Source organism: Megachile rotundata, chromosome 3, assembly GCF_050947335.1.
Source record: "Megachile rotundata isolate GNS110a chromosome 3, iyMegRotu1, whole genome shotgun sequence".
Lineage (NCBI taxonomy): Eukaryota > Metazoa > Arthropoda > Insecta > Hymenoptera > Megachilidae > Megachile > Megachile rotundata.
The window spans coordinates 7,724,001-7,737,820 of record NC_134985.1 but is presented as its reverse complement, the minus strand read 5'-3'; the positions used below and the strand labels follow the sequence as shown (position 1 = coordinate 7,737,820).

The 13,820-nt window shown below is 30.1% G+C and overlaps 2 protein-coding genes across 37 annotated transcripts in view; one reads left to right on the top strand and one right to left on the bottom strand.

Annotated features, from left to right (window-relative positions):
* The window catches only part of LOC100875383 (uncharacterized), a 47,823-nt gene extending 43,142 nt beyond the window's left edge, over positions 1–4,681 (bottom strand). For 32 of the 33 annotated variants that reach the window (XM_076529808.1, XM_076529810.1, XM_076529789.1 and 29 more), the window contains exons 1-5: positions 3,752–3,989; positions 3,592–3,679; positions 3,439–3,519; positions 3,278–3,355; positions 90–3,196 (exon numbers count right to left, since the gene is read on the bottom strand). In XM_076529808.1, the coding sequence (XP_076385923.1) occupies positions 1,767–3,196; positions 3,278–3,355; positions 3,439–3,519; positions 3,592–3,679; positions 3,752–3,775 (1,701 nt within the window). In that variant the 5' untranslated portion in view covers positions 3,776–3,989 and the 3' untranslated portion in view covers positions 90–1,766. Of the gene's footprint in view, positions 1–89; positions 3,197–3,277; positions 3,356–3,438; positions 3,520–3,591; positions 3,680–3,751; positions 3,990–4,099 lie in introns of those variants that run through there. The other variant, XM_076529821.1, reaches the window with a different exon arrangement.
* Positions 4,682–7,164: 2,483 nt separating this feature from the next.
* On the top strand, positions 7,165–13,721 carry scny (ubiquitin specific peptidase 36). Of its 4 annotated transcripts, none has more exons than XM_012288630.2 (8): positions 7,165–7,352; positions 8,233–8,771; positions 8,874–8,987; positions 9,071–9,297; positions 9,372–9,770; positions 9,875–10,809; positions 10,930–11,066; positions 11,587–13,721. In XM_012288630.2, the coding sequence occupies exons 2-8, from the start codon at positions 8,276–8,278 to the stop codon at positions 11,925–11,927; spliced, it is 2,649 nt and encodes an 882-aa protein (XP_012144020.1). In that variant the 5' UTR covers positions 7,165–7,352; positions 8,233–8,275; the 3' UTR covers positions 11,928–13,721. The 4 variants fall into 4 exon arrangements, with proteins under 4 accessions (XP_012144020.1, XP_003704791.1, XP_012144021.1 ...); XM_003704743.3 differs by having other exon boundaries at positions 7,167–7,352; positions 8,880–8,987; XM_012288631.2 differs by lacking the exon at positions 7,165–7,352 and adding an exon at positions 7,380–7,692.
* Positions 13,722–13,820: the final 99 nt, after the last annotated feature.

Below are 13,820 nucleotides of genomic sequence, written 5' to 3'. Positions count from 1 at the left end.
TGTTTAAAACAGAGGCGATTATATTGTTAAAGACAATAAAATATACCTATTTGAATTTCAGAGTATTTAGTTGCTGCAGTAATACTTACGGATTCTATGAAAGTCCTAAAAAAATCCAACCACAAAAATCCTTGGAAACAGCAAACCCTTAAATGCACTGAGGAAGAAAGTTGCTAAACAAGATTAATGAAAAATTCTCCACGCGTAGAAGTACACCAAACGACGCAATAGAATTCAAAACAAGAACGGATACCGGCAGACTTTAGAGCGGGAAGTAATCAAAACAGTGGTACAAAATTTTCGGCTGCTAACACTATGGCGCTGTCAGCGGTGAGGGTATATGTATATCGAGTAATAAAGCGTGGCCGTGTTTATAAAATAATAAAAAAAGATACATAAATTATTACTAAAGAGTAAATATTAGGGGTACCGAAAAGTATTCAAAATTTCTTCAATGACTTCAAAGTTTTTCAGTGAAAAATCGAAGGATTTTTTTTAAGAAGGGAATCGAACAATTGCCTTTATGCTGGCAAAAAGCGTTAGAAAATGATGGAAATTATTTTGTTAATTAGCATTTAAGATTTCTTTAGTAAATAAATGTTTTTTGCCAGTAAATAAAATTTTGATTACTTTTCGGTACCCCTAATATAACAAAAGGCGGCACTCTGTAAAGAAGCTATTTTTCGATAGAAACGGAACAATACAACAAATTTAATAAATGCCTCTGCAAAATAAAAGTGGATGGGGATACGATTTTGAAATAGTGCTTTGTAAAGCGAATGTATATATTGTGCAAATATATTACTTGCTTTTTGATTTCAGAGTGCTATAAACTGATAACTTCATATAAATGGGATACATGAATTTATGGTGTCAAGTACCTATACGGAGTGGAAAAGCGACAGGGAATTCTGGATTAAAGATTTTTAAAAAATTATACTTTGTTTCCCGCGACTGACTTCGATACGTGATCCCTTTATTCTGAGTGACCCTTGCAAAAAATGGGCCGCTTAAAAACAATCATACCAATTACTAAATACACAACTTATAAACTAGTGACTATAACTAGATGACGCGTCTATGAAGTTCGATTGGCGATATTAGTCGCTATATTTTCAAAAAGTACGAGCGTAAATATAAATTCTAAAACATACATAAAAGTAAAATATTGGAAAAATGTTCAACTTTTTAAATTATTTACTTTACAACATATTATCGTAGATTATTCTTAATCTTTTTGTTATTAAATGAACTAGCTTACTTTTGAAAGTAAGCATTTACTTGGAAATTTTATTATTTATCAGTTTCAAAAATGTCTGCTGCGAATTATGTATAATATATGCCAAATACTCATTTATAGCAGCATATAGCGTCTTCCACCCAGTCATTGTTTTTCGTATGGAAATCAAATTTTTGAGCGCACAGTTCGTATTGATATAATACGCCTACAATTCTGTAAAGTGCAATAAACTGCTCACGGGGACGTCCTGAACTCATATTGGGTCGATTCTGTATATACGTAGTTAAATATAGCTTACATTAATTTGTATAATTGAATACTAATTTGTAACTTCAATCTTAGAAAGTAATTACTTTGTAAAATACTTATTTTATTTTCCATATACAATTATATATATATATTTATAAAATTATTACTACTAATATATTAAATTAATATTTATACTTATACATATAGTTTATAAATTACATGAATATATTAATAATTTTCTTCCATTTGTAAAGATATATACAAAAAAATTTGTTTGTTAAGAATCTGGTGATTCAGAGTACAAATTATGAAGGTCTTTAAGTATTTTATTAGATATATATGTAGCATTAAGAACAGAATTATCTATGTTGTCTATTTGACGCAAAGGATTGAATTTTTTACCATCTGGAGTTTCTAAAAATTTCATAGTTGATTTTAGAGCCATATATTCTCTGAGAGATCGTTTCTGTTTTTGTTCATATCTTGTAATGACAGGAGTTTTTTGCAAATAGAAAGGATCTTGAGTGGATTTTGTATGTTGAATATTAAGTTGGTTTTCTAATTCTAGAAAACTTCCATCTCCATCAGATGTTCTTCTTCTATTAATAAATTCATAATTCTCTCTATCATTTTCAACATTACGAATTGACTGATTTCTATTTATAGACAATATATTTGTTACAGTAATTTGTGGAGTATGTAGAATAGGTGTTCTTAAAATTTCTCCTGAATACTGTATTAAATTCGAACAACTTTCTACTTGAACTTCTTTGTCTACCATTATATTATTAATTTTGTCCAATTCAATATGTTTTTTTTCTGCATCAGCATCAGGTAGCGTAATATTTTCATTCAAATTTTTAATATACATTAACATTGATTTTAATTTTAATACATTTTCTTCAGTTGTACTTAACAAGTTTTGTAAATCATGTTCCAGATTCATAAGCTTATTTTTATTAATGTAAATCATTTCAGACGAAGCATTTTCAGAATCTACCAGTTTTGTATTTTGTAAGTTATCACATATATTTTGTATACGTTCACCTTCTTCTTTTTTCTCTTTTACAGAGCATTCTTTTTCTAAATTAGCTTCATTCAAAATAAATCTTTCCTCTGATAGCTTATATTGTGTAAGTGATTGATTCTCATTATTTGTAATTTTTTTATTAGATGTACATTGAAAAGAAATATCACATTCTGATACATTGGGGGAAGCTTCAAAGCATTGTACATGGTTCGTATCTGTATATTTTGCTTTTACATGTTTGGGAGGTTCAGTAGAATCAGTTTGTCCATTAAATGGTTTCACACCATCAAACAATACAGTAGAATTATTATTGAAAGATTTATTATTTGGTGATAAATTATTGACAGCCTTAACTTTTTTATGTTCTTTTTGATTAGCGCCTTTTTTATCTGAATGCACAATTTTGGTTGGTATTCCAGATATTTTTGAATGTCGTTTTATCTTATCAGTACATTTTTGTAAATGTTTCTCTTTTATAGTATTTGGAGGCAATAATAAACTTTTTTTTCTAAGTGAATCAGAACATTTTTTATCACTTGATTTATTAGATGTAAATTTATTTGATTGTATGTTATTTTCATGACTGTTTTTCAAAGAATTAGTTGGATATTCATTAAAATCAAGATTTCTACGTACACATTTTTGTACGTTCACAGATTGGATATACGTACCTGCTCCTAATAAGAATTAAATATTTGTCCATTAGCATCAATTATTAAATATTTTATTTCATTGAAAATATAATTTTCTATACTAACCATTTTGTTTACCATTCTTTCTTGTGCTCTTCGTATTTGAGTATGCACCTAGTCTTTCTGGTTCTATTCTTTTGCGAACTGAAACATATATTCCTTAATATATACAAGTTAATACATACAAATAATATATGTAATAAAAACAATTGTAAATACATACTAACCACTATCTTTTTGAATACTTTTTAAATTTTCAGACAGTCCGAGTAATTGTGCAATTTTAATTGGTTGTGGCCTTTCATACTCTATTCAAATGAAAAAATATATAATTATCTAATGTTATTAGTTATTTGAGTAATAAAGATTTCATCAGTTACCTCTTCTATCCGTGTGGACATCTTTTTGCGCTGATTTTGAAGCTTCCATTATTGTTATTAATTGCGGACGTTTAACTTTAGTTTTGCCCTAATAAAAATATATAATAATATAATAAAAATGTTAATTTTTTACACCATTACCTCTTTAACATACACGTACCGTAGAACTAGATCTAACAATCATTATTTTTTGTTCTTAATTAATCAATGAGCTTTATATAATATCAATTATTTCCTATGTCACAGTTTAAAAATCAATTGTTATTCTATTTAGTTGAAGAGCCACTGTATAAGAAGAATTCAAATTTCTCAGAGTAACGGATTGTAATCATAGAATATAATATCATGTAGATCCGTCAACACAATGTTATAATGGCGCGTTTCCAGTATTCACTACTGAAAAATTGTACCCATGTTTGCACCCATGCCCCCTCTTATAAGAGACTCAATAAAGTAAAATAAAATAAATTATTCCCGTGCGCGCCTGAAAAAGTATGCCTATACATACCTGTAATACGTTGTAATATTTCGACCGGGCAGGGTTCTATTTTCATGATAGCACTTTCAGGAGTGCGTAATGCGTTTCCCTCCTCTTGCGAAAGAAAAAAGAAATAAAAAATTGTAGATGTATTGTTATGTAAGTTTGCGATATTTTCGTTTGGCGCGGATTGGTGCTCGTGAAGCATTAAACCGCTCTGTGTGTCGACTACGCACGGGAATCGAAACACTTTGTATTTCTTTATCAATCGTTTATTCGACCATTATTCGAAGTATTCTTGTCGAAAGATCGGTTGTTCCTGCCTGTGGAAAAAATCGATTCCTTCGTTTACAATCCATCTCTATTTGAGCCAGGATCTTTCTTCCAGATCATCCCTAATCAATGGGGTATAAAGTTTTGACCGCGTTTCGATGTCACTCTCTCTTGCTCTCGATCCATTTTTGCAGTCGGGAGGGTAAGGGGATTAAAGTAAAAAATTCTATTATATTCTAAGTGCGTGACACAGATGTGCAAAGGGAAAATTTGTTTTTAGGGCTAGGGAGAAAGTGCTTTGAAGAGTCAAGTTCATTTTCAATCAAATTTATGACTTTCCTAGAACAAATGAAAAGACTACGAAACTTTGATGTCATTGCAGGAGTAACTCTAAAAATTTTCAAGTCTAGATGGCCTATTCGAGTTTCGACTTTCATTCTGGTTCATAACACACGTTAAACATTTTCAATAATGGCATTAGTTAATGACGTACATATTAGTCTATTTGAATTTCCGCTCATACTATAAATATCATTCGATATAATTACACCTAAGCTATCTTCACACCATAGTAATTCAGTTCATGAAGCTAATTTCATGACGCAACTACTTCATACTGATAACATAAAAAGTATACGAAAGTATACACACTCAATGAACATGAAGTTCCATAATGTTTAATACACGTTAATCGAAGTACGTTCTACTCATTACATGAAAAACTTTCTTCCAAATTTTTTAAATAACATTTATAAGTTTTATAAGTTCTATTAGTTTTCACCTTTTATCGGTAAATGGCTGAATAACTCAAGATCTATAAAATGCAATTTAAGAAAGTTTTGACTACAATGCTTCGATGTCACTGTAAAAACATTTTTCTAATTTCATTACACTGACTACGTTTCCATCGAGGGTTCAAATCGGGTCAGAGTCGGGTTAGAGTCGGGTTAGAGTTAAGTTGCCTTGCCTGTTTCCATCGGATCAGAGTTACGTTGGGGTTGGAGTTGGGTTGAACATTACCAACTGCACAAAATCAACTACCATATTCTGACATGTAAAGCTGAGCAATATTAATTTTACAATATTAAAATAGCATACAAAAATTATTTCTCAGATTACAAGATCACCGACAAAAAATAATAATAACCTCTTCTACACCGATTAATACAGCATGTGATACACAATGCAATTTGGATTTGTTATGTTGGCAATATGAACTCGACTCTTGTCGTTTCCATCGAACCTCAACTGAACGCTACCCTAAAATTTTGTAGGGTAGAGTTCAACTAAACCTTTGGCGTTTCCACCGTACAAGCGCTGACCCCAACCCGACTCTAACCCGACTCTGACCCGATTTGGACTCTCGATGGAAACGTAGTCACTTATAGTACAGGTGTTAACAAAACGAAAAAATAACTATTTTCCGAAAAAGTACAATTGGTTCGATAATCTCTCACTTGCTCATCAGATGGTGCTAGCAGTATTGTTTTTGTGGCGATTTGTTCTTACTATAGCTCGTCGCCGCTAGCGACGTACAACAATCTACAATTTTGGCTTCCTTACAAGCGCTCGGCGAATCTGTAGTTTCTCGTATAATAGTTCCTATTTTAAATGTCCTCGTGTCTAAGGTACAGGCTTGTTAAAATGTTTGAAAACGAGTCCACTAGGCAAATCTCACATGAAATGCTCACTTCTCTTCCTCTTCTTTACTTTTCCTGGACTTTATCAACATTATATCTTCTACGTTGTTTCCAGACAACGCGCGCGAAAATACAAGTTTTTAAATTCATGTAAGAATGAGACTTCTAAAATGCTTCAACCTTACAAATTAATTATTTTACAATAAACTATTACCTTTTACACCGTTTTCATGTATTCAGTAACTGCGATATTTCCGTTATTAATATAAATTTCAATATAAAATTTAATTATAAAAAAACGTTATGTTCGATTGTGATGTCATTTTTAGAATCACCTTTCTGGAGTGTAAAGTGTGTAATACAAAGTTATTTTTAAAAATAAAAATGTACTTGTGATAATTTGGTTATTTATCGATTTTGAAAATGTTTTTTGCTAATTTAGTATAGTGCGTGCTAATGCGCGATGTTATTGCAGGTGGTAGATACCTGTTCCCTTTGATTTTCATTTTCCTCAAGAAAGCCAGATTTGCACTTGAACGTACAAGATCAAAGCAATGTTTATTAAATTTTGTTGATATATTTATAGAATATAATAGTACATTAATTATATAACAATTTATATTAAATCAGAACTTTTAACTAAAATTATGTAACTCTTTCCGGTTGTAAGAGTTCAAGTGTATGTATTTTGTTGACCGAAATTGCTATCGTCTGCTCAGTGGGCAACGTACACTTGGACAATTATTATTCGTTAAACTCATAACTGTTTTTTATTTTTGTTTAAAAAGTTGTTATTATTGAAGAAACTTTTTCACATTATGAGCAAAATATACTAGGATCGATGCATGTTCAAAATCATGAAACTTTCTGACTGCTGGGTATATCTACTTTCGGTATTATGATCGTCTCAATTGCGCTTACGCGATATCATAGATAACAATGTGTGTAGAATCAAACTCAGTTCATAAAAAAACGAAACCTGATCACCTAGTTAGTTCCTTAGAATATAGTGGAGTAAAATATAAATTCTTTCTATTTCCTTATCTTATGCTTTCTTTCAGTACATTGTTTTTTATTTCTATATTTTTTCTACTTATTTTTTAATCTGTTTTAGAAATTCATTTATGAACATGAAAACTGGATCTAATTTTTCGGGTGTCCGCGATCAGATCATAGAACCCAATGGAAAAAGTTTAATGGCCACCCATATAATTGCAAATGGCTGACATCACGATAGAGGATGGCCTTTGATTTCGCATGCTCGAAACTAACATTTCAAAACATGTCGGATAGTATCGACATGTATTGATTTTAACAGTGTTTCTTATTGAAATTAACGTTAGTATTTCATGTGAATAAACGCAAGTGGGGTAAGTGTAATAAAGTACGCGGGAAAAAATGACTCGTGACCGGAGACACGCGCCCTCAGTTAAACTCATCCGGTAACCGTTTCGAGAGCCGTAAGCGCGTGGAATTTCGAATTAATCGATAGCGTTGTGATTCTACGTGTTTGTGGTGGGAAAATATCGTTTATAATGTAAAATGTGTTATAATACTTATAATAGGAATTATTTGCCTAAGTTATAACGTATATATTCACAAGAAGAACGTAAACAATGAATCTGTTCGCGCGGTATCAATTGCACGCCGCGTGCTTTTAACGTACTTCGTTACATATCGGAGTGATGCCTTGTAATTATTGAAAAAATTGTACGCGATTCAATGTTTTTGTTTCTTATTATAAATAGTCCGTAATTTAGTAATCAAATTCATCATCAGGAATGCGATCATTAATGAATTAGAAGTGAAATTAACCCTTGCATTTCAACATTTTTGGAATTTGTGCATTTTTAGTATGTATATATCATAAATAAAAAGTAAAATCTGAAATGATTCCATTGCAATATATTCTATTTATCTTAATTGCTCCAGTATTATGTACAGCAACTGTATTGTATTATAAGAAGGATTAATATAATTTTTTGCATTTTTAATAATAAAATGTAGCAAAATATTTATTTACTTTTCATAATGCATATTTTAAACATATTACAGAATATTGTTAATGAAATTAATTTTATTAGTATAAAAAATTGTTGATATTAAAGTCATCATTTACCTAGTAATTTATGTTCAAATGTTTACCAATTTATTAAAAATCATGTTTCTAAAAAATGGATACTTATTATAAAAACTAAGTAATTTTTAAAATTATTCTTATTTATTAACATTTTATATTTTGTGTCATAGGCGAAATAAATAATAATTTGAAATCTAATTAAATCAAGCAAAGATGCCTGCTGTAAGCATATGTGACCCTGTTGCGGCTACACTGTGTCGTTCTTTGGAGACTAGTCAGCCCAAAACATCCGAAGATTTATCTTCATGTTTGGTCAACAGTGCATCTAGAATTCTTCAGTCAGAAATTCAATACAAAGAAGTAGATGATTATCAAACAACAATTTTGGATCAACTTAAAGCTAAATATATTGTATTGAGCTTACCAAATTCTGACAATTCTGACGATAAAACAAAGGATGGAATAAATTGTATAAAAAGAAATGAAAAAGCAAGTAAGGGACCCAGTTTGCCAGAACCAAGTGTTGTTTTATATCCTTCCAAGAAAGTTAGTCTAGGTTGGAAAGGCACATTTCCAGTTGGAGCTGGCATGTACAACGTTGGAAATACTTGTTATTTAAACAGCACTCTTCAAGCTCTGTTTCATATACCAGCACTCGTTAACTGGTTATTATCAGATTCACATCATACATCAAAGTGTGAACAAAATGGTAAGTTTCCAAAATGTATAATTTAATATTCATACTCTATCAATTAAAACGAATTGAAATTATAATTCCACAGTTTTGTATCGTATTTTGATAATAGGATAGTTTTAGATGGAGGTGGAGAGTGTCTTACATGCGCAGTGGCAAAAACTTTACAATTTAGTCATCAAAAATCAGGATGTGCTATTAAACCATTTTACATATACAACAAGTTAAAGCGTGAGTATCAAGAGTTACAAAATATTGTCGAGTTGTTACTGAATTAATAAATATTGCATATGTAATTTAAATTTATTTATTAGTTATTTGTCGAACCATGGTGCCAGGACAGCAGGAGGATGCACATGAGTTTTTACGTTATTTATTGGAAGGCATGGAAAAAGCTTATTTAACAAGACATAAAGCGAGCAAATTAGACAGTTATTCTAAAGAAACTACACCTATTAATCAAATTTTTGGTGGCTATATCCGAACTGAAGTAAAATGCCTACAGTGTCGGCATGTTTCCACTACATTTCAACATTTTCAAGTACATATAAAAATTAATTTTTAAGTATTGTATTAGATATTCAATAATTTATATATGTTTCTAAATTTTTTTAGGACTTATTAGTAGACATTCGTAAAGCAAGTACTTTAGATGAAGCACTAACTAGTTACTTTAGTCGTGAACAACTAGATAACAATGACTATAAATGTGAAGCTTGTAAAAAAAGAGTTCCTGCTACAAAACAGTTTAGCTTAGAACGACCTCCCAAAGTGCTTTGTGTACAATTAAAGAGATTCAGCGTTCTAGGAGGAAAAATATCAAAACATATAGGATTTAAGCAGTCTATAGATATGGGCCCTTATCTTTGGAGAGAACCTGGAGAACCCATACAACCACTTACATATAAACTTATGTCAATAGTTACACATATGGGTCCATCTGTAAATTGCGGGCATTACACAGCAGTTGCTAAAGTTTCAACAGGCCAATATTATTCATTTGATGATTCTTGTGTATGTATCAATAATATTGTTATTCTTTTATATTTATGGTCTAATTTTATTAAATTATTTTCTTCTGCAGATCAATAAAGATTGTGTTTAATATGTTTGTACAGGTTCGTCCAATTAGTTTAAGTAATATGTTGAGTACAAATGCATATATAATGATCTTTGAAATGGAACAACAAACACCATCTCAGGTTCAAACTCAGCAAACTGTAAAATTAAATGGTACAGTGACTGTAAACAATACAATATCTTCGCCCGGAAGTCCAAAGAATAAAACTGTAACCCCTAAACCGTCAACGTCTGGAATAATTTCACTAAATGGGTCAATCAATGGTACATTACTTAATAAGGACAATACGGGGCATTCAGAAACAACTTCGCAAGTATCATTAAACAAGAGTACTATGCTTCAATTTACCTCACAAAAAAGCCCAAATTTTATTGGGCCACAGTTACCACAAAAATTGCAAGATAAATCTCAACCAAGATTAATTATGCATATTAAAAATGGAAAAATTTTAAATGGAAATAGTTTAGTTCCTTATGATGGATCTAGTGAAGAAGAGGATATTAATTCCATTGTACCATTAAAGAATCATACTAATTCAAGCACTACACCAAAAACGAACACATCTACTGGTACTACTAATGGTACTTCCAAAAATTCTGCAATAAAAAATAATTTACCAAAAACAATTCTTAGTTCAAAAGAAACACAGAAATCTACATCGAAAACAAATGGTGGCAATAATATAACTCAGAACCAAAATACCATAACACAATGTATGAAAACTCAAAATGGTTCAAGTGTTAGTATCAATCCAATAACGTATCAAAACGGTAAAACAGAAGCAAATGGTAAGACAGAGAGTAGTAGTACCAATAAAAGTAAATTGCATCAATCTGTTAGAACGAAAGTAACACAAGAGGAGAAGGTAGTTACAAAAGCTACAAATAGTAGTATGAAAGGTTGGCAAGTTTCAAAAGATACATTTTCTCCTACGTCTACTGCAGTACCCAACGGATGGTCCGTGACTGATAAGTAAGTCATAGATACAAATTTTTTATTTAATTTCTTTTTTGACATGTTTTCCTTACCAAATATTATTGTTTACATTTAATTAATATCATAATACACAAACAATTTCTTTCATTTTTGTAGAGAAGATGTAAACAAGGCTAATCAAAACAATACCACACCTAGCGTTGCAGCGTTAAGAGATTTTAATGGAACAAATCGTTCCGAAACACTTTCACATTTATTAAAGATGTCCCATCGTGGTTACGGCAGTTCTTCGGGTCAGTACAACAAAAGAATTCTATCGAAGAACCTGAGTCCAGCTCCTTTTCCTTCAAAATCTTCAGCAGCTCATTGTGCATCCATGTATTCTAAATCAAAGTATTCTACGCTGAACAAAAAGACAGATGTACAAACAACGAGAACTTCTAATCCTTCAACTATCTTAAAACCCAAAACGTCAATCAAAGTCCTAGAAAAACATAAATAATTTGATAATATTTTAAGTGCTTTTGAATACCAAATTGTAGATAAATCAAAACGTGGCTTTTTAATATTGTAATTTGTCTATTAAATTGAAAGTATTTCATTTTACTATACATCTGTCAAATCTATTATTACAAAATATATTTTATAATTGTCAGGAAATTATATGAAGTATTAAAATAACCCGATTAAATGGTAATGTCTTGATTGTAAACCAAGCATAAACCTTTTTATTTTAGAAGATTATTTTCACAATAACTTTATTTTGCTATAGAATACAATATAATATAAAACGCACGCTTATTTCTTTTACAGTTGTAAATTGGAACGGTAACAGGACACATTTAGATAGAGAAGTTGACAATGATAGACGAGAAGAACGTAAACGTCACTTCAATGCAGATGACGAAGAAATAGATCGAGGTAGAGTAAAAAAAGTAAAAGATCATCGAATATATGAAGACAGAATCAATACTGGGTATAATCCTTTTCAAGAGTATCAAAATAGCAAAACATGGAACCGATCTTCCGGTGGTTATTACCGGAAACATTATTACGATACTTCTACTCATGCTCGACCACGGCATGGTAGAAATTATAGGCCTCAACATTATAGATATCATAATCATTCTCGCGGACATTGGCAAAGAGGATAAAATAAAACAATCTAAATTATTGAAAGAAATATTGAAAGCAATTTGTTGTCGAAAGACATCGTTAGTTTTGAATTGCTAAAGCAGATTATAATTTTTCAATATATTTAAATTGAAGTACGAATGTGGTAGTACTGATTTAGATTAATTTTGAAAGTTATTCAACATTCATTATAAATAAATCGCTAAACTGCATCGCGGCAACTTTGCATGTTCCTGACAGAGTCTTGATGTACTCTATCGTTGTCTTGTAGCTTACATTATGTCTATGGACATTATACTACACAGTGCACGTGAGAAGAGTATCAGCGGCTCTGCCAATTTTGTGTTCAAAGTGAAGCAAGCAAAATTTGTTATAAAATTGTGCTATAATATGTGTATTATTAATTTAGACTACGTATAGTGTATGTATGGATGCAATGTTTAAACGTTACGTAAATAACTTTTAAACTTTAAACAATATATCACTTAGAGTTTACCAGCTCTTTAGATAAATTTTTTATCGTTTAGTTATAGTCGTAAAATTATGTTCTTGTTATTTAATTTACATTAAATAGTTATCAAATAATTTAATATTCATATTGTACGATAATACAGAAATTTTTAATGACTTGATATTGATATTAGTTATTAATATTCTTATTAAATCAAAATTACAAATTAAATATTTATCATTTGTCTTTACTTTGTACGTGTATATATTTAAATTTCTTTAATAGATTTATAAAAATTAATATGAGTGTCCATATACCTTTAATTAGAAAAACTCTGCAGTCATTATCAGATTAAATTGAAAATAAAAGCAAATTAATTTTTAATATTGCAGAGCTAAAATTAGATAAAAAAATGTGTTGAAATACATTTTTCATTTTTGTAATATAATAATCCGTCCTTTGTTTTAATCAGCAAAGACACTCTGTCTTCAAATTATAGTAAAACGAATCTAATTAATCAAAACAATGGGTATCAAGAAATATATTCATGATTCCTTACTGTAAAAATAAATTTATGATTGCAATTATTAATCAGTGAACGAAGGTTTTCTCTTAAACATGAAGATATATTTCCTGAATATACGTGATTATGATTTTTTTTTTATTATATAACATATATGTATAAAAATAATTCCAGAGCGAATGTGGAATGAAGAGTGTTTAATGATAATGACTAATAATACCGAGTTATTAAAATAGTAATTAAAATAAAAAATTGTAAATTATATAGATAAATGTAAAATTTTAATATTACGGATTTTTCATAGAGCATTAAGGGTTGCAAAGCTATAGATAATATTAGGCCAAGTATAAAAGAAGCTGGTTGTTTACCCGCTCGTTATATATGTATAGTATCTCGTTATATCATTCTAAAAATTAAATAACAGCCAAACAAAAATAACAAGCATACGTTGCAATCTGACAATTGATACTGATTTTATAATTTCTAAGTTTCTTATTTTGAAAAATACATGAATTTGAAAGATGCACGTTAGACCTGTATCTCCATTTTAAATATTAGTCGCAAATGTTAGTATCAATAAATAATCATATTAGCTTAATATTACGGTAACCATATAATTACCGTAATATAGCCTTACATTAAGCACGATGTTCTTACTGTATACTGAGACACTTAAATCCAGTACCGTGTAAAAGAACAGAATTTGAAACTTTAAAATCAGAAGGTCTGCATTGTAAACGTATGTGATATCGACTGTACAGCGACAAATAGCGATAAATGCCAGATTTAATTTATGTACTAATTACCTTAAATAAAATGAAAATGTCGTTTGTACAAATATTTGAAACATCTTTGTGGACAGAGTAAAGCAGATAATAAATCCATAGAAATCAATTTAGTATGCTGTAAAACAAAAGACAAACGCTGTTTTGAGTAAAC